Source organism: Salvelinus fontinalis, chromosome 33 (genome assembly GCF_029448725.1).
Source record: "Salvelinus fontinalis isolate EN_2023a chromosome 33, ASM2944872v1, whole genome shotgun sequence".
In the NCBI taxonomy this organism is placed as follows: Eukaryota; Metazoa; Chordata; class Actinopteri; order Salmoniformes; family Salmonidae; genus Salvelinus; species Salvelinus fontinalis.
The window spans coordinates 35,541,502-35,565,774 of record NC_074697.1 but is presented as its reverse complement, the minus strand read 5'-3'; the positions used below and the strand labels follow the sequence as shown (position 1 = coordinate 35,565,774).

Sequence of the window (24,273 nt, the reverse complement as noted above, 5' to 3'; positions counted from 1 at the left end):
GCCTGATCTGACCTGCCACACTCACAGAGGGGGGTGAGGAAATACACCGACAGAGGGGGGGGTGAGGAATACACCGACAGAGGGGGGGGTGAGGAATACACCGACAGAGGGGGGGTGAGGAATACACCGACAGAGGGGATACACTATCTTGTTTATATTGTTACGTCACACTGCCATACCAATTGTATTTACCTTAACCCCTATAGAGTACACTGCAGTACACAGTACAGCACCCAACACTCTTGGAGCTGGCAGCTTACTGCTAATCTACTGCTGCCACTGAACCTAACAACCTGCTCAGAGCTGGCGTGTGTGTTTGTGTGTGTGTGTGTGTGTGTGTGTGTGTGTGTATATCTATGTGTGTGTGTGTGTGTGTGTGTGTGTGTGTGTGTGTGTGTGTGTGTGTGTGTGTGTGTGTGTGTGTGTGTGTGTGTGTGTGTGTGTGTGTGTGTGTGTGTGTGTGTGTGTGTGTGTGTGTACCGGAAATCCACAAAAGTCTACACAAGGATAGTAAAACAAGGAAAATTCTCCCTCGTGGGGACATTTCCCAGCTATTTTAGGCTTAGGGGTTAGGTTTAGGGCTCGGGTTACAATTAGGGTTAGGGGTAATGGTTAGGTTTAGGGGTCAGGGAAAATACGATTTTGAATGGAAATACATTGTAGGTCCCCACAAGGATAGTAAAACATATGGTGTGTGTGTGTGTGCCGGTGCGTACATGTGTGTGAATACGATACCTACCTTCCCTCATTGATGAGCTCAATGAAGGCAAGACCTGCATTTTTCTGGATCGAGTTCTGCCACTCCTGAGACAGGAGGAGGAGGAGGAGGAGGAGGAGGAGGAGAAAATAGAAAGAGGAGAGGAGGAACGTTGGATAGTTAGTCACTTACACTGGCTCCATGGCTGTATGTCAGACAAAGCCTTCCTCAAGGTCCAGTGAGGTTACCTTTTCAAGACGCTGGAGAGATTCAGCTTTGACAAAAACCTTTCGACTTGGATTAGGATGCTATATTGTTCTCTGATAGCTTGGGTGTGTACTAACAACACCTACTTCAAATACAGAGACAGGGCTGTCTGCTCTCGCATTTGCTATTCAAACTCAGTCTGTAAACAGTTAGACATAAAAACCCACAGCTTCTAACATTCTAATCAGCGCTACTAGGCGATGGCTATAAAAACATATCAACGGGCAAATTTGCAATAAAAATCATAGGCAGACAATAAAATAACAATAACATAGTGATAAAAAACTATTATGGAACACTTTGCCCTGAAAGCTTCACAAATCAGAAAAATATTTCCAAAACCAAAAAAACATGTACAATAAAAACAGTAATAATAATCTACAGAGTCTATGATAAATAGATCTCTCTGCATGGCCAGTCTCCACTGCAATTCAAATGGCCATCGCATATTCAATTGTTTCCTTACTTTAATTAGAAGCTAAGAAGGCATCAAGGTCATTGAATCCTTTCAAAGAGAAGCGCTGGCTATAAAAAGCTGAATCTCTGCCCGGCATGTGAGCGTGCCTCTTTTCTTTGGATGCGCCCCAAATGGCATGCTATGCACTCCTTTGAGCAGAGCCCTATGGACCCTAGTCAAAAGTAGTGCACTACATAGGGAATAGGGTGGCATTTGGGATGAGACCTTCCTCTGAACAGATCTTCCTCTGAACAGATCAGTAAACACAGGAGAGATGTAATTGGGGATGAAACTGTATCCTCAGCCTTAAATACAGCCATTTCCTCTGTCTGCATACTGACAGATGACTGAGGAGAGGAGAGCCATCTACAGCAGTGTGGAGCCGGATCCTAGAGCGATTGTGGCCCCGGGGCCACAGCACCCCCCACCCTCTCCCCAGCATCATCACTACCCGGTCTGGGAATGATTAAAAAGCCGTTTGGGAACGGAGGAGAGGAGGAGCGGAGGAGAGGGCAGTGCACTGTGGGAACCTGGGCTCTCTGCTCACTCACTGAGGAGCAAATGAAAGGTAAAGCAGAGGAGGCCACAGTTCAAAATAGAAAGAGAATAGAGAAGGAATATAAAGGGGGAAAGGTTCCCAGTTTTCAATGCTAGCCAAGTGTCAGGTGTAAAACCAACTGAATCTCACGCATAGACGAGGCTAACAAATGAGATTGTGCATCTCAGAAACGGTAATAACAACAGATTGCCATTGGCTAAATAGTGTATGGTAGTATGTTAGTGCCATAGTTGCTGTAGTGTGTGACAGACTGCACCAGGCTAGAGAACACAGTTCCACCTCACACAGTTACATTAAGTGAGAGAGACGGCGCTGATATGCTGGGCATCTGGTCTCCACATGATTTCTCCTGACCTCTATCTCTCTCTCTCTCTCTCTGCTACAGTATCCGCTCCACAATAGGCTGTTACTGATTTGGACAGGGCTCATGTTCGGCCAGTCTTCTGAAGATCTGTTCGCACCGCACTCACGTGACAAAAATATATACGGAAATCAAAGCAGATGTCTCGTGCAGCGCCAGGAGAGTGACATCAGGTAGGAGGGGGAAAACTCAGCCTGAACCTCTATCTTGTCTGAGTTACAGTACAGTAAACTCTCTGGTTACCGTTACAGATGTTTTCTTCCCCTGCTGTTTTAATCTTCTGTGCAGCAGGGCTCTAAAGGGGCTGTGCTGTGATTGCAGGGATTGCAGGAAAGCCCATTGTTGCCTGTTTGAAGGGAATTAGGCCTGACATGCTTCTCCAGGAGGAAGCAACATGATCCTTCATGTAGATGCAGAGAAAAATAACCCAGAACCTCTGTCTATGGACGGAATCCAGAATATCTAGCTATGGGCTGACCTGCAACATAACCCAGAATATCTAGCTATGGGCTGACCTGCAACATAACCCAGAATATCTAGCTATGGGCTGACCTGCAACATAACCCAGAATATCTAGCTATGGGCTGACCTGCAACATAACCCAGAATATCTAGCTATGGGCTGACCTGCAACATAACCCAGAATATCTAGCTATGGGCTGACCTGCAACATAACCCAGAATATCTAGCTATGGGCTGACCTGCAACATAACCCAGAATATCTAGCTATGGGCTGACCTGCAACATAACCCAGAATATCTAGCTATGGGCTGACCTGCAACATAACCCAGAATATCTAGCTATGGGCTGACCTGCAACATAACCCAGAATATCTAGCTATGGGCTGACCTGCAACATAACCCAGAATATCTAGCTATGGGCTGACCTGCAACATAACCCAGAATATCTAGCTATGGGCTGACCTGCAACATAACCCAGAATATCTAGCTATGGGCTGACCTGCAACATAACCCAGAATATCTAGCTATGGGCTGACCTGCAACATAACCCAGAATATCTAGCTATGGGCTGACCTGCAACATAACCCAGAATATCTAGCTATGGGCTGACCTGCAACATAACCCAGAATATCTAGCTATGGGCTGACCTGCAACATAACCCAGAATATCTAGCTATGGGCTGACCTGCAACATAACCCAGAATATCTAGCTATGGGCTGACCTGCAACATAACCCAGAATATCTAGCTATGGGCTGACCTGCAACATAACCCAGAATATCTAGCTATGGGCTGACCTGCAACATAACCCAGAATATCTAGCTATGGGCTGACCTGCAACATAACCCAGAATATCTAGCTATGGGCTGACCTGCAACATAACCCAGAATATCTAGCTATGGGCTGACCTGCAACATAACCCAGAATATCTAGCTATGGGCTGACCTGCAACATAACCCAGAATATCTAGCTATGGGCTGACCTGCAACATAACCCAGAATATCTAGCTATGGGCTGACCTGCAACATAACCCAGAATATCTAGCTATGGGCTGACCTGCAACATAACCCAGAATATCTAGCTATGGGCTGACCTGCAACATAACCCAGAATATCTAGCTATGGGCTGACCTGCAACATAACCCAGAATATCTAGCTATGGGCTGACCTGCAACATAACCCAGAATATCTAGCTATGGGCTGACCTGCAACATAACCCAGAATATCTAGCTATGGGCTGACCTGCAACATAACCCAGAATATCTAGCTATGGGCTGACCTGCAACATAACCCAGAATATCTAGCTATGGGCTGACCTGCAACATAACCCAGAATATCTAGCTATGGGCTGACCTGCAGCCAGGGGAGGGGGTGTGGCTCAGGAGCTCAGATATAACAAGCTTACAATCTGTGGTGTCTGGGAGTGTTTAACCTAGGAAGATTATCCTATTGGTTAAGGGGTCCTGAATTTCATTGTTTTAAATTGTTTGTTACACACAAGCCTCTTATTCCTCTGCAGCCCTCCATACTCCCGAACATCAGTAGGCGACAGGCAGACAACAGTACTGTGGCGTCTCAATCCAGGCTGTCAGAGCGAGGCGGTAGTCTTTTATCTGCTCTGCTCTCCACATCTGGAGGCTCTCTGTCAGTAAATCTCCCGGGCTTCACTGCAGATCCCCTGTGTGTTTAAGCTGTTACAAGAAACAGAGCTGTTTGACCTTCTCATTCACCAGGCCGTCTGTGAAGAGACACACAGTCTGCTGCCCATCCAAGCCCCCTACAGCCCCAGCCACACACAGCCTTGTCCTAGCCCCATACAGTCCCAGCTCCATACAGCCTTGTCCTATCCCCATACAGTCCCAGTCCCATACAGCCTTGTCCATGCCCCATACAGCATTGTCCTAGCCCCATACAGCCTTGTCCTAACCCCATACAGCCTTGTCCTAACCCCATACAGCCTTGTTCTAGCTCCATACAGTCCCAGCTCCATACAGCCTTGTCCTAGCTCTGTACAACCCTAGCCCCATTCAGCCTTGTCCTAGCCCCATACAGCCTTGTCCCAGCCCCATTCAGCTCCATCTCCATATAGCCTTGTCCTAGCCCCATACAGCCCCAGCCCCATACAGCCTTGTCCTAGCCCCATTCAGCCTTGTCCTAGCCCCATTCAGCCTTGTCCTAGCTCCATACAGCCTTGTCCCTGCTCCATACAGCCTTGTCCCTGCTCTATTCAGCCTTGTCCCACCTCCATACAGCCTTGTCCTCGCTCCATACAGCCTTGTCCTAGGCCCATACAGCCTTGTCCTAGCTCCATACAGCCTTGTCCTAGGCCCATACAGCCTTGACCTAGCTCCATACAGCCTTGTCCTAGCTCCATACAGCCTTGTCCTAGGCCCATACAGCCTTGTCCTAGCTCCATACAACCTTGTTCTAGGCCCATACAGCCTTGACCTAGGCCCATACAGCCTTGACCTAGGCCCATACAGCCTGGACCTAGGCCCATACAGCCTTGACCTAGGCCCATACAGCCTTGACCTAGGCCCATACAGGAAAGTAACTACTGATGGAATCAGATCAGGATTAACGAGTTTCACTGTGCCCAGCCCTGCCAGTGCTGCTGGATAAAGCTAGCTGTGGTTCCAACTCATGCCAAGCAGATCCACTTTCATCCTCTCTGACTGGTCGATATCTCAGGCTGGGTTTCATCCCAGGAGTCCCTAATGGCAGGAACTGTTGGAGCCGCAGTAATACTATCTGTGACTGCGGTGGGGGGAACAGGGGGGGTGACTCTGTGAGGGGGGGGGGGGGGGGGGGGGGGGATACACGGCTCTCTGACACTCCCAGACCTCAGTAAGTCCAGGAGCTGGGAAAAGAAGGTAGACATCCCAGAGCAATAGTGCTAGGTTAGCCTCCAGAAAGACAGACAGCCAGAAGAGAGAAAGACTCAGGGAACATTCCCTCAGAAACTTCAAAAGAACAGCAGTAACAGCGTGATTCACTACTGCAAGGCTCGGGCGGTTGTGTGAGTAGAGAGAGGAATGCTCCTTAATCTCAGCCTTCTAATAACAGATGCATGGGTATGTATGGGAGCTGACTGGCTGACTGGCTCCATACTGCAGGATTGGCCGGCTGCGCCGCTGCAGCCGGGGCTCCGGACACTGTGCCTCCTACTGCAGCCTCCATCCCTGCAGACTGGATACTCAGCGAGAGAGGCACCACCTAATGCCTTCCTTATGGACTGACTGACTGGCCCTGCAGAGAGAAGGTATGTTAACTATCTCCTGTTCTGTTCTAACTGCTACATTGGGACTGTGACCCTTTGAGACATAAGAGACTTAACCAATGATTTATGTAGACACTAGATGGCTGATAGGGGGTGATGTCTTGGCACTCCCCCACCATTGTAAAACATATTTTGGAAGCTATAGAAATGCATTTATAAATGTCTACATTCATTTTTGAAACTTGTATTCTATTACAGACACCTGATTGCATACTTTTGAATTATATTATGTGATCCAAACATACAAGTAAAATTAAAAATATATTAAAACAATTCCTTAAAGTATACTTTTTTTTAGATTGCTAATGTTAATGTCCCCACCACAAGAAAAAAATACTTAAACACATGTAATTTTGTCCTTGAAACATTTAATTGAAATACTGTAGAATTCCATTCATTCCTGTGGAGGACTGCTTCTTCTGGGTAGTGCCAATATGGCCGACCGGTGGCTTCAAAGCCTCTCAATGGCCAATACATAGCATTAACAATCCAGAGTTTATATACAGTGCCTTTACAAAGAATTGCGACCCATTGACTTTTTCCACAGTTTGTTTTGTTACAGCTAAAATGTATTACATTTAGATTTTCTGTCTCTGATCTACAGACAATATCCCATAACGTCAAAGTGGAATTCTGTTTGTAGAAAATGTTAGATTTTTTTTAATTAAAAGCTGAAATGTTTTGAGTCAATAAGTGTTCAACCGCATTGTTACAGCAAGCCTAATTAAGATCAGGAGTCAAAATGTGCTTAACAAATCGCATATTAAGTTGCAGGGACTCATTGTGTGTCCAATAAGAGTGGTTAACATAATGTTTTTATGACTACCCCATCTCTGTACACTACACATACAGGTAAGGTCCCTTAGTCGAGTAGTGAGTCAGTTCATGTCACCGGGTTGACCTTAAAATGAGGGACAGGTTATATATTTTTCTTAAAATGAATCACTAATCACATTAAATAAATAATCATCTTCAGAAATGACTTTGTCAAAGTAACAAAATAACGAGGGCTTTACAGTGATGGTGAAAACTTGGGGTTCAGTGGGTTAAATGTTGGGGTTCAGTGGGTTAAATGGTGGGGTTCAGTGGGTTAAATGGCGGGGTTCAGTGGGTTAAACTGTTGGGGTTCAGTGGGTTAAAATCTTGCTAGAAATCACAGAGTGCACAGAAGGAATTTTGGCACAGATTTATTGAGTTTTCAATGTGGTCTATATTAAAGGGCACTTCTTTTAAAATAACATGCTTTTAAAATGGAATATTGGTGCACAATCTCTACTTAAAAGGGATACAAAAGGGACTCATTTCGTGGCACGACCCAGAGACCTGGAGCTGGAAGCAGCCTCATCTTTATAGTCCATCACAGGGAGGAGAGGAGAGGTTTGGAGGCGAGAGGGAGACAAAAAAAGAGGACAGAAGAGATAGAGAAGAGAGAATGGAGGGAGTGGGGGGAAGAGAGGGATGTGTGAGGAGGAAGGAAGATGCAGAGAGGGAGAGAAAATTAGGGATATGTGAGGAGAAAGAGAGAATCTCACCTGAGAGCAGAGCAGCATGACCAGTTCCACGACAGAGGTGCTGGACTTCATACACACCAGACCTGGCGGGGAAGACAGGACAGAGAGTTATAAGCAGAGTTGTCATACAACACACTGCAGTCTTACTTGGCACAACAGTTCCTAGTGCCTTCATATAAGTCACCACGAAACCTCACCAACGACATGTGGGAGGGGCTAACATTGTAGTCACTACCAGAGAAGAAGACACTCTGGAGGAATCATTATGGGCTGGTGGGGCCAGGGCCCGTTGGCATGGTTACATGAAGACGTCAGTCAGAGTGATTGACAGCATGAGTCGACAACCAGGGATGAGATGTCAACATGTTGATAAACACACAGACAGACCATCTCAGGGATGTCAAACATCTCTTCTGTTTTACCGTTGATGCAAAGAAAGAGCTTGCCAGGATTGGCAATGGTACCTAACATTTAGCTGCCTGAAACCACTGAGATAGAGACAAAGTGACAAATAGTGTGTCCCAAATGGCACCCTATTCCCTCTACAATGCATTACGTTGACAAGAGAGCTATTGGCTTAGATCAAAAGGAGTGCACTACATAGGAAATAGGGTGCTATTTTGGATGGAGACAAAGTGGACTATTGCATAATGTGAAGAGTGTGAATCTTCCTCCTGTTCTTGCACAGCACTGAAACGGTCTGAGACTCTGAGACTGTTGTAAACAGGGGATGTGACCCTCTCTAGTTCACAGACAGCTACAGATGTCCTATTACACACACACACACGCGCACACACACACACACACGCACACGCACACACACACACACACACACACACACACACACACACGGCTGACCTCTTGTTACTGCAATGACCAGTTCTCCCATCACTCAGCTCTCTCTGACACAGGGGGTCAGATGGTAGGGTGACCCTGGCCCCTAGCGACCCCGGCCCTACTCTGGTATGCTGGCCTAATGACCATGGACCCTGGCTGTACGCTGGTACACAAACTAAATGTTTTCTATTTAAACAGGCTCTGCCCCTCTGACCAGGCCTTTCCTGTGAGCAGGGCAGGGTTAAATCATTGGAGTGAATGTGGAATTGTTGAGCAGTGTGCTGACGGGTTGGGCAGGGAGGGGAGGGGGGGGGGGGGGTCATAGAGAGAGGGGGAGGCAGGGAAAGGAGAGGCAGGGGAGAGGAGTGAAGAGGCAGAAAGAGTGGAGGTTGGGGAGGAAGGGGGAAGGAGAGGAGAGGCAAAGAGAGGAGAGGTAGGAGAGGAAGGGGGGAGAGGAGAGGCAGAGAGAGGAGAGGTAGGAGAGGAAGGGGGGAGAGGAGAGGCAGAGAGAGGAGAGGTAGGGGAAGTATGGGGAAGGAGAGGAGACAGAGAGAGGGGAGGAAGGAGAGGAGACAGAGGGAGGGGAGGTAGGGGAAGAAGGAGAGGAGACAGAGAGGGGAGGCCATCACAACGACAGCTCTGTTCGCCCAGGGGCCTCCCTCTCAACTCCAAGTGCATCATGGGCCAGGGGCCAGGCCAGGGTGGCTGGACATAATTACCACACTGACAACATGTCTAGAGAGGGGGAGAGGAGGGGTGAGGAGGAGAGGAGATGGGGGTGGGTGAGGGGGCACTCGGGCCACGACCCCGGGTAATTTGAGTGATGGATGGCTGGTAATTGCTACTAAATGGAGAGACTTTCCACCAGGGCCCTGATTCAGCCTGGGAGGAAAAACAGCCTCTGTTCCTTGGTAAAGGTCTGGGCAAAGCATCTCAAAGTAGAACTGATCCCATCTCTTGTACTATGGGATGCTTTCTGAATACTGGCTCTGTTGTGTTGGTGAAGTGTTTGCCTGGTCTGTACATGGTCTGTGCTTAGAGGTCAGGTGTGTGTGTGTGTGTGTGTATCTGCCAGCTTGGCAGCATTCTGACAGATGGACAGACAGGCTGAGTGAAGGGATCAGACAACATTCACACCTGTCAACTCTCCATAATTGTTCATCGTGTGTGTGTGTGTGTGTGTGTGTGTGTGTGTGTGTGTGTGTGTGTGTGTGTGTGTGTGTGTGTGTGTGTGTGTGTGTGTGTGTGTGTGTGTGTGTGTGTGTGTGTGTGTGTGTGTGTGTGTGTGTGTGTGTGTGTGTGTGTGTGTGTGTGTGTGTGAGTGAGTGAGTGAGTGAGTGAGTGAGTGAGTGAGTGAGTGAGTGAGTGAGTGAGTGTGCTCTCTGGGTTATATTACTAGGCATCAAGCAGTGACACAGCAGCCAGTGGACATAAGGAGGGCCAGGAAAGGACAGACGGACGGAGGGAGGGATCCCACACACATTTGGAGGAGAAACGAGAGAAATTCTATACAGCACCTGTACCTTCTATGAGCAGCTCTTGGCCATGGCTTCCCAACAGGGTCCTAGAGAGGAACGGTGCAAAGTCCACAAAGATCTCCCTGAGGAGGGGGGCCACCTTCTCTAGCGCACGCTCCAACTTAGTAGTGATACTGTGGAAGAGAACAGACCAGGGAGATACAGAAAGAGAGAGAGGGTGGGGGGGGGGGGGGGAGAAGACAGAGAACAGGGAAAGAAACAGGGTTGAGAGAGAGGGGGGTGAAGAGAGAGAGACGATGTCAGAGAGGATAGGAAGAGACAGAGGAGAGAGGGGGGTGAAGAGAGAGAGACGATGTCAGAGAGGATAGGAAGAGACAGAGGAGAGAGGGGGGTGAAGAGAGAGAGACGATGTCAGAGAGGATAGGAAGAGACAGAGGAGAGAGGGGGGTGAAGAGAGAGAGACGATGTCAGAGAGGATAGGAAGAGACAGAGGAGAGAGGGGGATGAAGAGAGAGAGACGATGTCAGAGAGGATAGGAAGAGACAGAGGAGAGAGGGGGGTGAAGAGAGAGAGACGATGTCAGAGAGGATAGGAAGAGACAGAGGAGAGAGGGGGGTGAAGAGAGAGAGACGATGTCAGAGAGGATAGGAAGAGACAGAGGAGAGAGGGGGGTGAAGAGAGAGAGACGATGTCAGAGAGGATAGGAAGAGACAGAGGAGAGAGGGTGATGAAGAGAGAGAGACGATGTCAGAGAGGATAGGAAGAGACAGAGGAGAGAGGGGGGTGAAGAGAGAGAGACGATGTCAGAGAGGATAGGAAGAGACAGAGGAGAGAGGGGGGTGAAGAGAGAGAGACGATGTCAGAGAGGATAGGAAGAGACAGAGGAGAGAGGGGGGTGAAGAGAGAGACGATGTCAGAGAGGATAGGAAGAGACAGAGGAGAGAGGGGGATGAAGAGAGAGAGACGATGTCAGAGAGGATAGGAAGAGACAGAGGAGAGAGGGGGGTGAAGAGAGAGAGACGATGTCAGAGAGGATAGGAAGAGACAGAAGAGAGAGGGGGGTGAAGAGAGAGAGACGATGTCAGAGAGGATAGGAAGAGACAGAGGAGAGAGGGGGGTGAAGAGAGAGAGACGATGTCAGAGAGGATAGGAAGAGACAGAGGAGAGAGGGGGGTGAAGAGAGAGAGACGATGTCAGAGAGGATAGGAAGAGACAGAGGAGAGAGGGGGGTGAAGAGAGAGAGACGATGTCAGAGAGGATAGGAAGAGACAGAGGAGAGAGGGGGGTGAAGAGAGAGACGATGTCAGAGAGGATAGGAAGAGACAGAGGAGAGAGGGGGGTGAAGAGAGAGACGATGTCAGAGAGGATAGGAAGAGACAGAAGAGAGAGGGGGGTGAAGAGAGAGAGACGATGTCAGAGAGGATAGGAAGAGACAGAGGAGAGAGGGGGGTGAAGAGAGAGAGACGATGTCAGAGAGGATAGGAAGAGACAGAGGAGAGAGGGGGGTGAAGAGAGAGAGACGATGTCAGAGAGGATAGGAAGAGACAGAGGAGAGAGGGGAAAGACAACAACAGTAAATAAATGAGTATAAGGTGGGGTAGGGTTGTGTGGAGAGCAGAGTAGAGCCCTCCACCTGGGTTAGTACATGATAGTTAGAACATCCTTTCACACACAGCAGAACACTGCGTCCAGGGCTCTAAATAACATTTAAAAAAACATAATTGGTAGTACTGGTGCTCCTAATTCAGAAAAGTGATCAACATATTTGGGTGAACTGTTGGAATCATAGAAATACAATGATAATTCAAATTCTATTGTTCGTTTTGCTTGGCATGACAACAAATTAAAAAGGCAGGTAGGAGTTATGACAAGGTAGGAAAATATTGTAATCAGACTACAGATACTTTTGAAAAACTACATGATTACTTTGAGGATTACTTTTAAATTCAGAAAGAATGGTTGCGACAAAAAATGCTCTATTTTCTCAATGACATTCAAATCAGTATTGAAAAAAGGTGCACGTTTAAGAGACCACTATGATGACACACCAAATGTGTTTGATGGATTGTGGGAAAAGAGCAGGAATAGGCTTTTGTAGGCTACAGTCCAAACTGTGTCTTCCAATGGTGCGACTGCTGTCCGCATCAAAAGATTATCCAACTTGAATAAACGCTTGGAGGTAAGGATGACAGCAGTGGTGTAGTCTACGGCGATATGGATATAACTTATTATTGATATCTACATAGCGCATTGATGTGAATCACACTGCTGCTCTCTCATTTAGCTATTTGCGCCTTACGGATTGTGGTTGTTGTGGATGGCTGTCACAAATCTAAATGTGTATTTGATCCCAATAATGTCTGAATTCAAGAAGTTTAAGCTGCATATCAATCATTGTTTTTGAAACCAGTGGACCAGCCAGTGAAAAATGCGCTCTTGCAACAGCTGCATAGTGTGGATCCCAGCCTATGGAATAAAAGTGGGGCTTTTATTGCTCAATATAATTCATGCTGATATAATTCAAATATATAATTTAATCCTATTAGTATATGTAGTAGAAAGCGATGGGTTAGAAGAAGCCTACATAACCAACCCACCAATCAGATTACGTTACAGAGTTTGGGTAATCCAAAAGTTACGTTACTGATTACAATTTTGGACAGGTAACTAGTAACTGTAACGGATTACATTTAGATAGTAACCTACCCAACCCGGCAAAATAATAGTATAATAGAGAAAACATGGATTCATATTAAGAAGCAAAGTGGAAAGCAACATCTCTCTTGTTTTGGAAGAATATGCATTGTGTGTGCATTGACATCATGCTGAGAGAATAAACAGGAGGAACTGTGTGTGACCCAGGAACTGCATGGAAGCAAGCAACGGCAGGAGGCACCCTGTCTTGTTTGAGCAGTGTAGAGATGAGTGTTGCCATGAAATATTGTTATGCATTGCCTTAGTCTAAATGGTGCTCCCAAAATAAAACTACAGGTCACACAGCAAAATAAACCAGGTCACACAGCAAAATAAAACTACAGGTCACACAGCAAAATAAACCAGGTCACACAGCAAAATAAAACTACAGGTCACACAACAAAATAAACCAGGTCACACAGCAAAATAAAACTCCAGGTCACACAGCAAAATAAAACTCCAGGTCACACAGCAAAATAAAACTCCAGGTCACACAGCAAAATAAAACTCCAGGTCACACAGCAAAATAAAACTCCAGGTCACACAGCAAAATAAAACTCCAGGTCACACAGCAAAATAAAACTCCAGGTCACACAGCAAAATTAAACTCCAGGTCACACAGCAAAATAAAACTACAGGTCACACAGCAAAATAAAACTCCAGGTCACACAGCAAAATAAAACTACAGGTCACACAGCAAAATAAAACTCCAGGTCACACAGCAAAATAAAACTCCAGGTCACAAAGAAAAATACAACTCCAGGTCACACAGCAAAATAAAACTCCAGGTCACACAGCAAAATAAAACTCCAGGTCACACAGCAAAATAAAACTCCAGGTCACACAGCAAAATAAAACTCCAAGTCACACAGCAAAATATTTTGGCGCATATGCAGCCAAATTGGTCCCAGTTTAGAGCCCTGACCGTGTCTAGTAGAGGTCTTCACGAGTCCACCCGAACCTAAATACCCAAGACCTGACCCGGGATCTGAGCGTGTTCAAAATGTTACATTTTCCCTTGGGTCTGGGTCGGGTCCAGTTTGATTGTCATTGTGTCTCAGGTCTATGTAACTACAGCTGATAGACCCGAGCGGACCAAAATGGACCCGACCACGGCTCTGTACAGCCTATAGAATATTTATTTTATACTAAAGGTGGATTTATTGACTTATAGAAGGCCTAGACAACATATTCGTTAACCAGAAGAGCAACTTGGCTGATTAACATATTTTGTTTTGACACTCAGGTCCAATATAGACCCGGAACCGTTAGGGTACGGTTCGGTCTAGGTCTGGTTGTCGTCGGATCCATTCGGGTTCGGGTCTCATTGTTCTCGGGTTCGGCTCTGATTGTCTTCGGGTCAAGGACCAACTTTTTGGACCCGAGAAAACCTCTACAGCCTAATGTTTAGTAGTATCTATCTACAACCTGGGAGGGAGGGGGCATGCAACCATACAGGAAGCATGTAAAAGCAGAGAGATACTGCCTTGAGCCTGTTCACTAGTATAGAAACAATGACACAGACAGACAGACAGACAGACAGACAGACAGACAGACAGACAGACAGACAGACAGACAGACAGACAGAAAAAAAAGAGAGAGAGGGAGAGAGAGAGAGGCTTGGCCTAGGAGGGACTAGAAGCAAAGTGGCCTCCTGGGAAGAATATGAAGGTGAAGGGATGAGTGTATCAGTGAGACAGTAACACCTGTGTGAGCGATGTTAAACAGTGCTTGCCTATGACACTGGCCTGCACCTCTGGGGGCCATCTCTGTCTCTGTCTCTGTGTGGCCACGCTGCAGGGACCAACTAAAGACTCTCAGATCCTGGTCCACCTCACAGAGCAACGCACTGAAATACACAGAGATTGCAGCAGTCACTATGACTGAGTCCCAAATGGCACCCTTTATTCCCTTTATAGTGCACTACTTCTGACCAGAACCCATATGTCTATTGTCTACCCAACAAGCTGCATGTGAGTCTGACTGGACTGAAATGAGAGTTCAGTATGATCATACACACAGCTCTGCAACCAGGTGAGACACAGACACAGCTCTGAAACCAGGTGAGACACAGACACACAAACAGCTCTGCAACCAGGTGAGACACAGCTCTGCAACTCGCCACTTCCATCATTGACTCCACGGTTATGGTAAGTGATGTTGGTTACTGATGCCATGGCAACTGATTTGCAATTCCTTTAGAGTGGGCAGAAGAGAGAGAGAGTGTGTGTGTGGCTGTGGGACTGGGAGACAGAGAGAGGTACTCAGGCTCTCTGCAGCACTAGAGATGTCTGTCACAAACCATTACAGGAGGTGGGGACTAAGAGTGAAGGTCACAGCAGCACACACACACACACACACACACACACACACACACACACACACACACACACACACACACACACACACACACACACACACACACACACACACACACACACACACACACACACACACACACACACACACACACACACACACACACACACACACACACACACACACACACACACCACAGGCAGTGGTTACATGCTGATAGAGAAAGACATGCACTGTTCAGTGGCTCCAGGTGATATATGGGGAATATGTCTGTAGCACTGGAATGTATAATCTACCTACTACACACACACAGTACTGTCACACCCTGACCCTACCTCATGTTCTCCACTGTGTCTTCAGGCATGGGCGCCACCGGCTGGACAGCAGGCAGGTTTTTACTGGTGGCGCCGTTGACGAAGGATGAGGAAGAGGTGGAGGAAGAGGAGGCTGAGTCTGTAGCTCCTGCAGGGAACAAACACACCAACCAACGTCACACTGGGGGAAGTATGGGAGCAGAAGTATACAACTTTATTATATAACCAAGTATATAACTATATTATATAACCAAGTATATAACTATATTATATACCCAAGTACTGTATACAACTATATTATATACCCAAGTATATAACTATATTATATACCCAAGTACTGTATACAACTATATTATATACCCAAGTATATAACTATATTATATACCCAAGTACTGTATACAACTAAATTATATACCCAAGTATATAACTATATTATATACCCAAGTATATAACTATATTATATACCCAAGTACTGTATACAACTATATTATATACCCAAGTACTGTATACAACTATATTTTATACCCAAGTATACAACTATACAGTACAGAATACAACTATACAGTACAGTATACAACTCAATTACATAACCAACAATAGAAATACACAGTATACAACTCCATTATACAGTATACAACTATACAGTATAGCATACACTATACAACTATATTGTATACCCAAGTATAGAAATATACAGTATACACCTCTATTATATACCCAATTATAAACTGGGTGGTTCGAGCCCTGAATGCTGATTGGCTGACAACCATGGTATATCAGACCGTGTACCACGGGTATGACAAAACATTTATTTTTACTGCTCTAATTACATTGGTAACCAGTTTTTAGTAGCAATAAGTCACCTAGGGGGTTTGTGGTACAGTATATTGCCAATATACCACGGCTAAGGGCTGTGTCCAGGCACTCCGCATTGCGTCGTGCGGTTGGACAGTCCTTAGCCGTGGTATATTGGCCATATACCACACCCCCTTGGGCCTTATTGCTTAAATATACAAATATACAGTATACACCTATGCTGTATATTATCTACCCAAGGTCCGTTTCAGTTACAGGGCTGACCTATAAGAATGACATCCACCTCGAACCATTGTAAGTATATGAATGTCTAATGTCCAATTCAATATAATGGTTGTTCAAACATGGTGCATTGTACTGTAGCTACATCTGTGGCATTTCAGTAGAAATATTGGGTTACATGTTTAATAGGATACGATTAAGACGTTTTCCATCCATTCCAGGTATCACATGTATGTCCTTGAGTTCATGAGTCACGTTGACAAAGAACATCTACAGAACCGAACTGGTGAAATCATGGGGTCTGAGGGAAGGAGGGAGGGAAGGAGGGAGAGAGAGTGGGAGAAAGAGGGGGTGAGTGAGAATGGGGGAAGGGGAGAGAGAGAGTGAGAAAGAGGGAGGGGGTGACAGAGAAGGAGGAAGGGAGGAAGGTAGGGAGAGAAGGTTATAGATGGAAAAGTGGGAACGAAAGAGAGAGAAGCGCGAGGAGGGGAGAGAGGAGAGCCCCTGGGTTTAACTGAAAGAGATAGAAGCGGGAGGAGGGGAGAGAGGAGAGCCCCTGGGTTTAACTGAAAGAGAGAGAAGCAGGAGGAGGGGAGAGAGGAGAGGCCCTGGGTTTAACTGAAAGAGAGAGAAGCGGGAGGGGAGGAGAGAGGAGAGCCTCTGGGTTTAACTGAAACAGAGAGAAGCGGGAGGAGAGGAGAGCCCCTGGGTTTAACTAAAAGATAGAGAAGCGGGAGGAGGGGAGAGAGGAGAGCCCCTGGGTTTAACTGAAAGAGAGAGAAGCGCGAGGAGAGGAGAGCCCCTGGGTTTAACTAAAAGATAGAGAAGCGGGAGGAGGGGAGAGAGGAGAGCCTCTGGGTTTAACTGAAAGCACAGTGACACATCTGTCACATTCCTGCTGAGGGGATAGGGACATTTAATAGGTGTTGCAGCTCTAATGGTGTCTGTATAAAGTGGCTTCTTTCAAAGGCCTGCTGCATCCTGGGACCCTAGGCTCAACAGCATGGAGCAGGGCCTAAGGGGAGAGGACAGTCAAATGGAACTCTATTCCCTATTTAGTGCACTACTTTTGTTCAGGGCCCATTGGAAGTACACTACACTACAACTTCTACTACACTACACTAATTTGGTCTGAACAAATGAAACTGATAATAAAATAACAAGACATACCATTTCTCAGAGGACCATTGAATGCATTTCAACCTGACCCGGTTGTATTATTCTGCTTTATACAGCATAACCACCACACAGCAGGTCATAGCACTTTATAAACTGGGTGGTTCGAGCCCTGAATGCTGATTGGATGACAGCCATGGTCTATACGACCGTATACCATGGGTTTTACAAAACATGTATTTTTAATTCTCTAATTACGTTGGTAACCAGTTTATAATAGCAGTAAGGCACCTCGGGGCCAATATACCACGGCTAAGGGGCTGTGTCCAGGCACTCTGCGTTGTGTTGTGTGTAAGAACAGCCCGTAGCCGTAGTATATTGGCCACAGACCACACCTCCTCTGACCTTATTGCTTAAGTATAGGAAGCCTGGCCCTGTCAGGAGATAGTACAGTAGAGAGTGCCCTCTGGTGCACAGTATAAGTTTCTACATTCCACCAATAAACCTCAGTCATCCAGCCGAGAAACAAATAGGGTTGTGTCCCAAATAGCACCATATTCTTTATATAGTACACCACTTTTGATCAGATCCCTACAGGCCTTGGTAAAAACTAGTGCACTACATAGGGAGCCATTAGGGATGCAGATTCTGCTCCTATTCCTGGACCGGCATCAAAGGACACATTCCAGACCCACTGGGTTATTAAGATCTGCAGTAATTGCAGTAACTGCAAATGAAATACTAACGAATTCCAACGAGCAACAGTTCCCTGGAAATAAACCACATTACCGGCCAAACACATTAGTAGAGTGTTATTAGTAACCTCTTGGGTCTGAGACCCTGTGTACCATCCTTTTTGAGGGCTTGTATGTCAGGCTGAATCTTAAACCAACCACTATCCCTTTACCCTTAATCCCCTACACCTAGCCCTGACCCCCTACACCTATACCCTACTCCCTACACCCTACCCTTTACTCACTAGCCCCTAGGCACCTCATATAGACAAGAAAGGATCAGATAGGTATAAGCAATAATATTGGTATGGTAGTACTAGCTTCCTGTTACTCAGCTATTTTAGGTTAGGTAGAATTGTCACTAATATTACTCATACCTATCCACTCCTTTCAAGTATACACAAGTGGCTAGGTGTTAGGGCAGGCCTTGGCAACTCCAGTCCTCGGGGGCCTGATTGGTGTCACACTTCCCCCCCATCCCTAGCAAACACACCTGATTTAAACTAATTGCATTTTTAACTGAAGATCATGATTAGGTGATATTGGAGTCAGGTGTGTTAGCTGGAGCAAAAGTGTGACACCAATCAGACCCCCGAGGACTGGTGTTGCCCAGGCCTGTGGGACTAGGGCATAGGGGTTGATGTGGGATGTACTAGAAGATTTAGTCACAAATTGCACCCTATTCCCTACATTTGACCAGGGCCCATGGGTGTAGGCCTACCGGTGGTGTTGATCATGCTCTTGGCGGTGTTGGAGGCTGCAGAAAAGATGTTGGGGGTGGAGCCTGTTGCCAGGCTACTGGAGGATGTGTGTCCAACCGTGTTCACAGTCAGACTGCCTGGTGGGGGTTTCTTCACTGGGACCACCACACTCCTATACAGAGAGAGAGTCACACACACACACACACACACACACACACACACACACACACACACACACACACACACACACACACACACACACACACACACACACACACACACACACACACACACACACACACACACACACACACCGCAGCTAAGTGTAGCTAATGACCGAACCAAGCATCAGTAATGCTCCCATTAAGTTAAGAGAAACATTAAATACAGTACATGGAAATAGAAAAACACTGTTCTGTGTGAAGACACTTCTGATTTCCTCTTATATATTTATAGACACTAGAACACATCACGAGGGAAGAAGGCAGTAAATGCTGCCAGCAGGGTGTGCGTCCCAAATGGCACTCTATTCCCTTTACAGTGCACTACTTTTGATAAGAGCCCTGTACAACAGTAGTGCACTATACAGGGAATGGGGTGCTATTTGGGACAGAGCCAGGGTCTTTAGATGACTAAACTTGTGACCTTCCCCTGGTCCACTTAGAGAGCACAGAGCATACATTCAGACCACTGGGATGTACTACAGTTATTTATTCCCTTCTGATGAACGGCACGACACACACACAAACGTCCATATCTCAATATCTGAGATATGCATCTGCTGTGAAGAGTACTGATGGTGACGCCATCATTTATTCAATACATCTGTGTACTGCTGCTTTGGTCTAAACCAGAGGTCTCATTGACAGCAGCACATCACTGAGAAAACCAGCTATATATTTCATATATTTTCTAAAAGGTATTCCTGGTTCATATTTAGTTATTTATCTAATCATTTATTGGAGTAGGAACACAAACAATAAACACAGTGACAGGTTGAATGAACAATCACATTAGCACAAATTCCAACATTTGTCTCTTTTTAAAATAAACATGGAAAAAGCTAAGATAAGAATGTGTGCAGTTAACCCTGTGTGACATGGTTACGGTCTGATATGAACCTTTTATATGAATAATTGATTAGATGCAAAGATGATCTAAGACATCATTTATTAATATGGGTGTGTTTAATAGGGGCTGCTGTGAATAAAGTGAGGAATATTAATGAACAGGAGGAGATGACTATAGAGGAAAGAGAACCGCAGAACACATCTTGTAAGGACGCACGCACGCACACACACACACACTTATCTACACACATACATCCTCTATCATAAAGATATGCTGTGGAAATAGATTGAAAAGATTACATTTCCTAACATAGTCTGTTCAATTAAAACCAAACAGATTAAATCAGTTCTTCATTATAAATGTAATCATACATTCAGCGCTAGACAACATCCCCCTGTGTTACTGTTACTGTGAGAGAGCTGTACTACTGGGAGAGAGAGGCAGGAGAGAGAAAGTAAAAGAAATAAAGAAAGGGAGGGAGGGAGAGAAGGAGATTTAAAGGTGTATTCAGATCAGTCGTGCACTGGTCCCATCTGGTCATCCAGTCCTGGGTATTGAAGTCTCTAATTGAAAACTCCACCTCAGAGAGACTATCAACCAGAAAGACCAGGGGACTCAGCCCTCCCCAGCCCTCTTCTCAACGCTCCGAGCCTTTTCTTTGTGCTCTGTTTTGATGTTGTCAGTCCCTATCAGCCTCAGGCCTGACAGCCCAGCCGTTCTGAGGCCTAGTCAGCCTAGAAGCTCATTCTGCTGGCAGGTGGAGAAAAATTAGACACAGCAAATTGAGGCTGGATGACATTAAAGCATGAAGGAGTCGTATATGTGGGACCTGGACACTGTGTGTGAAAGCATTTCAAAAATAATACAGAGAGGTCTGGCAACTCATTTCAGCCTGCCAGGGCATATTAGGGCTGTGAAGGGTGAGGGGACAGGCTTGGGCGTGGGGAAGGAGGGAGGGGTGATGGGGAGGGAGGGGGGAGGGGTAAAATGGGAAGCCGCTTCTGTTTAATCAGTCATCAGGGCCCAGGGGACCTCTGCAGTCCTTCATCTGATCCTTCATCTCCTCCTCCATCTCTACCTTTCCTCCCTCCTCCATCTCCTTATCTCACCTATCCTCCATTTTTACCTTCATCACAGGTGGCACACACACCAAACAGGCCATTCCCACAGCCACACCGACAGTCTTCCTATTTTGACATGGTTCAGGGTTTGTTGGTCCTAAATCTACTTCAATTATCTTCAACGTTCAGAACATTCACCAGACAGAAAGATAAGGATTCTGGGATGTGAACCCTGACCTCCTGTCAGCAGCAGGTTACCACAGGGACAGCACACAGATTACTGTGTTCTTATCTACTGCAGGAATGTAAACACACACACTCCTCCCCATGGGGGCTTAGCTAACAGTACCAGAGGTCTAACATGTGACTGATGTTTAGCTTGCTACTGTAAAACCATGAATGTTGCTCCTGACAACTAAACGGACTTAGTGGATAAACTGTGGCATGTTGAGCGTGCTTGACTAACGATGCACATTATAGTTCTTTCTTGAAGCATATACAGTGCATTCAGAAAGCATTAAGACACCTTCACTTTTTCCACATTTTGTTACGTTACAGCCTTATTCTAAAATGGATTACATTTAGTTTTTTTCTCATTAATCTACACACAACTGCTTATTAAAATAAATGTGTTTTATTGTCACATTCACCATAGGTGCAGTGAAATGTGTTGTTTTACAGGGTCAGCCATAGCAGTACCGCACCCCTGGAGTAAATTAGGGCAAGTAACCAAAAGGTCGCCGGTTTGAATCCTTGAGCCGGCTAGGTGAAAATATGTCCTTGTGTCCTTGAGCAAGGCACTTAACCCTAATTGCTCCTAAGTCGCTCTGGATAAGAGTGTCTGCTAAATGACAAAAATGTAAATGTTAAGTGCCTTGCTCAAGGGCACATCGATAGATTTTTCACCTTGCCGGCTTGGGTATTCAAACCAGCAACCTTTCCATTATTGGCCCAAAAGATCTACCACTAGGCTACCTGCCACCCCTAACACAACAGGTTCCTGTTGAGCCCAAGTTGTCAAATATGTATAAGATATGCATAACAGAGTGGCCTCCAGTACAAAGAGTGGAACTGCATGGTTGTGTGTGTATGTGTGTATGTGTGTGCATGTATACCTGTCAAAGGAGTGGAACTGCATGGGCAGCATGGGGTGATGGGTCTCTCTCTGTACGGCAGGATCAGGGTAGGGGAGGGGCTCTGGTCCAGGCTCCACCCTCTCTACAGGCCCAGCCACTAGGCTCTTCAGAATCTCTCTGACGTTGATGTTTGATTGGCTGATCGAGGAGATGGAGGAGGCGGTCGTTAGAACCTCCAGGCCAGGCGGCTCCAAGAGGAACTCTTGGCTATGCTTCTCCCCAGAGGAAAGGCTGCCGAGCAGGGAGGACATGACATCAACTCGCCCGGGTCCTGAAGGGTCCAGGTCTGCCCCATTTAACACACTGGTCACCTGGGGGGCGGGGGGGTAGTTTACTTATGTACTCTTGTACCTGTACTCTTCCTGGGTTTATGCACGAACACACATTATAATACAACTACAATCCATTCTAATAGAGCGAGAAAAGAGAACACAGTCTAGTATCTAGATGAGCAACCTGTTCCTCTCCAATGCCAGAGTCAGTGTGCGGCAGACAGCCTCTCTCTATGTGGAGCTCCTCTACAGGGGTGGGGGGCGCCTTACTGTGGTCAGGGTATGCCAAGGGGGTCTCTGGAACACACACACACACACACACACTGGGTGGGCTCACACACATTGATCATGTTCCAGAACGCCAAATATGTGATGCATTGTGGGTTAATTGGGATTGAATGACTAATCTGCAAATAATAATGAGTAGTCATTCAAGATGCAAGACGAATCGTAGATCAGCCAGTCGGGAGTTGAACAAGCCTATTCTCTCCCCATCTAACTTCCTAGTTCATCCTCTTCTAACTTCCATCTCAAATAGACAGACATCTGCCTCATGCCAGTTGGCTGGAAACTCTCTTCCTGGTGATATTACTTATGAGGGCGGCAAAGTGTCCTTCCCAGCAGCCTCTCTGATCCCACCCTCCTGGCTGATGTACTGGCTAATGAACCACGACAGACGGCTGGAAACAGAACTAGCCTCACAATGCCCCAAACCCTCAGCAATTCTCTGTTTCTCTCGCTTCTTTTACTCTCTCTCCATCTCTTTATGTCGCTCTTGCTCTCTCCCAGCGTGTGTCCAATGGGATGTTACTGTTCATACCACAGAGACCAGGGCTGCCTGTATAACTTTCATACACCCCACCCCGCTCCCAACTTCCCCTCCCCTCTCCCACTTCCCATCCTGCTCCCGCTTCCCTTCTCCGCTTCCATCCCTGTTCCCATGTTTAATTCTGCACAGTGCAATTAGTGGATCACATGCATGAATAATAGAGCTGAGAGTATGGGTTATGGGAGGAGTTAGAGGCGGGGTTAGGGGAGGGAGTTGGATATCAGAAGTAAGCACCTGTGCTGGTAGGTGAGTTGATCTCGTGGCGAATTCTGCATGCTGATTGGCTGATCATCCTGTTGGGCTCTCTTTGGGGTTCCAGGATGTCCCTGTACTTTGACACCATGAGGACAGAGATGAAGTAGACCACCGCTAGGGCCAAGAACTGGGCCTGCTTACTGTCATCCTGGAGGGGACACATATGCATGTTTCACAAACACACACAAACATGTGATACACGCACCAGCACACACAAGCAGTCATACTCACCACATCCCGGAACACGACAGCTCTCAGACGGTTGATGTCGACGTCCTGTAGAAGTCTGTCAGGGTCCTGGATGGGAGAAAGGTTACTGAGAATTTTTGGGGGTGTAGGAGATCTAAATTGAGGAGACTAAGGGAGTCTGACATCTTAGTGGCTGTGTAACAATCTGTTTACTTAGCCGTTAGCATAGCATCCATATTACATTGGGTGTCACACTTAATGATCTCCCACACACCCCCCACTTATACAGTTGAAGTCAGAAGTTTACATACACTTAGGTTGGAGTCATTAAAACTAGTTTTTCAACCACTCCACACATTTCTTGTTAACAAACTATAGTTTTGGCAAGTCGGTCAGGACATCTTCTTTGTGCATGACACAAGTAATTTTTCCAACAATTGTTTACAGACAGATTATTTCACTGTATCTCAATTCCAGTGGGTCAGAAATGTACATACACTAAGTTGACTGTGCCTTTAAAAAGCTTGGAAAATTCCAGAAAATTATGTCATGGCTTTAGAGGCTTCTGATAGGCTAATTGACATAATTTCAGTCAATTGGAGGTGTACCTGTGGATGTATTTCAAGGCCTAGCGTCAAAC

General features: G+C 46.3%; 1 protein-coding gene across 4 annotated transcripts in view; it reads right to left on the bottom strand.

The window, feature by feature from the left end:
• The window catches only part of LOC129832130 (neurobeachin-like), a 319,438-nt gene that overhangs the window by 182,525 nt on the left and 112,640 nt on the right, over window positions 1-24,273 (bottom strand). For 2 of the 4 annotated variants that reach the window (XM_055895922.1, XM_055895923.1), the window contains exons 29-38: window positions 23,676-23,741; window positions 23,424-23,592; window positions 22,545-22,657; window positions 22,068-22,399; window positions 18,841-18,992; window positions 15,253-15,379; window positions 14,334-14,447; window positions 9,950-10,077; window positions 7,611-7,672; window positions 740-804 (exon numbers count right to left, since the gene is read on the bottom strand). In XM_055895922.1, the coding sequence (XP_055751897.1) occupies window positions 740-804; window positions 7,611-7,672; window positions 9,950-10,077; window positions 14,334-14,447; window positions 15,253-15,379; window positions 18,841-18,992; window positions 22,068-22,399; window positions 22,545-22,657; window positions 23,424-23,592; window positions 23,676-23,741 (1,328 nt within the window). The remainder of the gene's footprint in view (window positions 1-739; window positions 805-7,610; window positions 7,673-9,949; window positions 10,078-14,333; window positions 14,448-15,252; window positions 15,380-18,840; window positions 18,993-22,067; window positions 22,400-22,544; window positions 22,658-23,423; window positions 23,593-23,675; window positions 23,742-24,273) is intronic. The other 2 variants (XM_055895924.1, XM_055895925.1) reach the window with 1 other exon arrangement.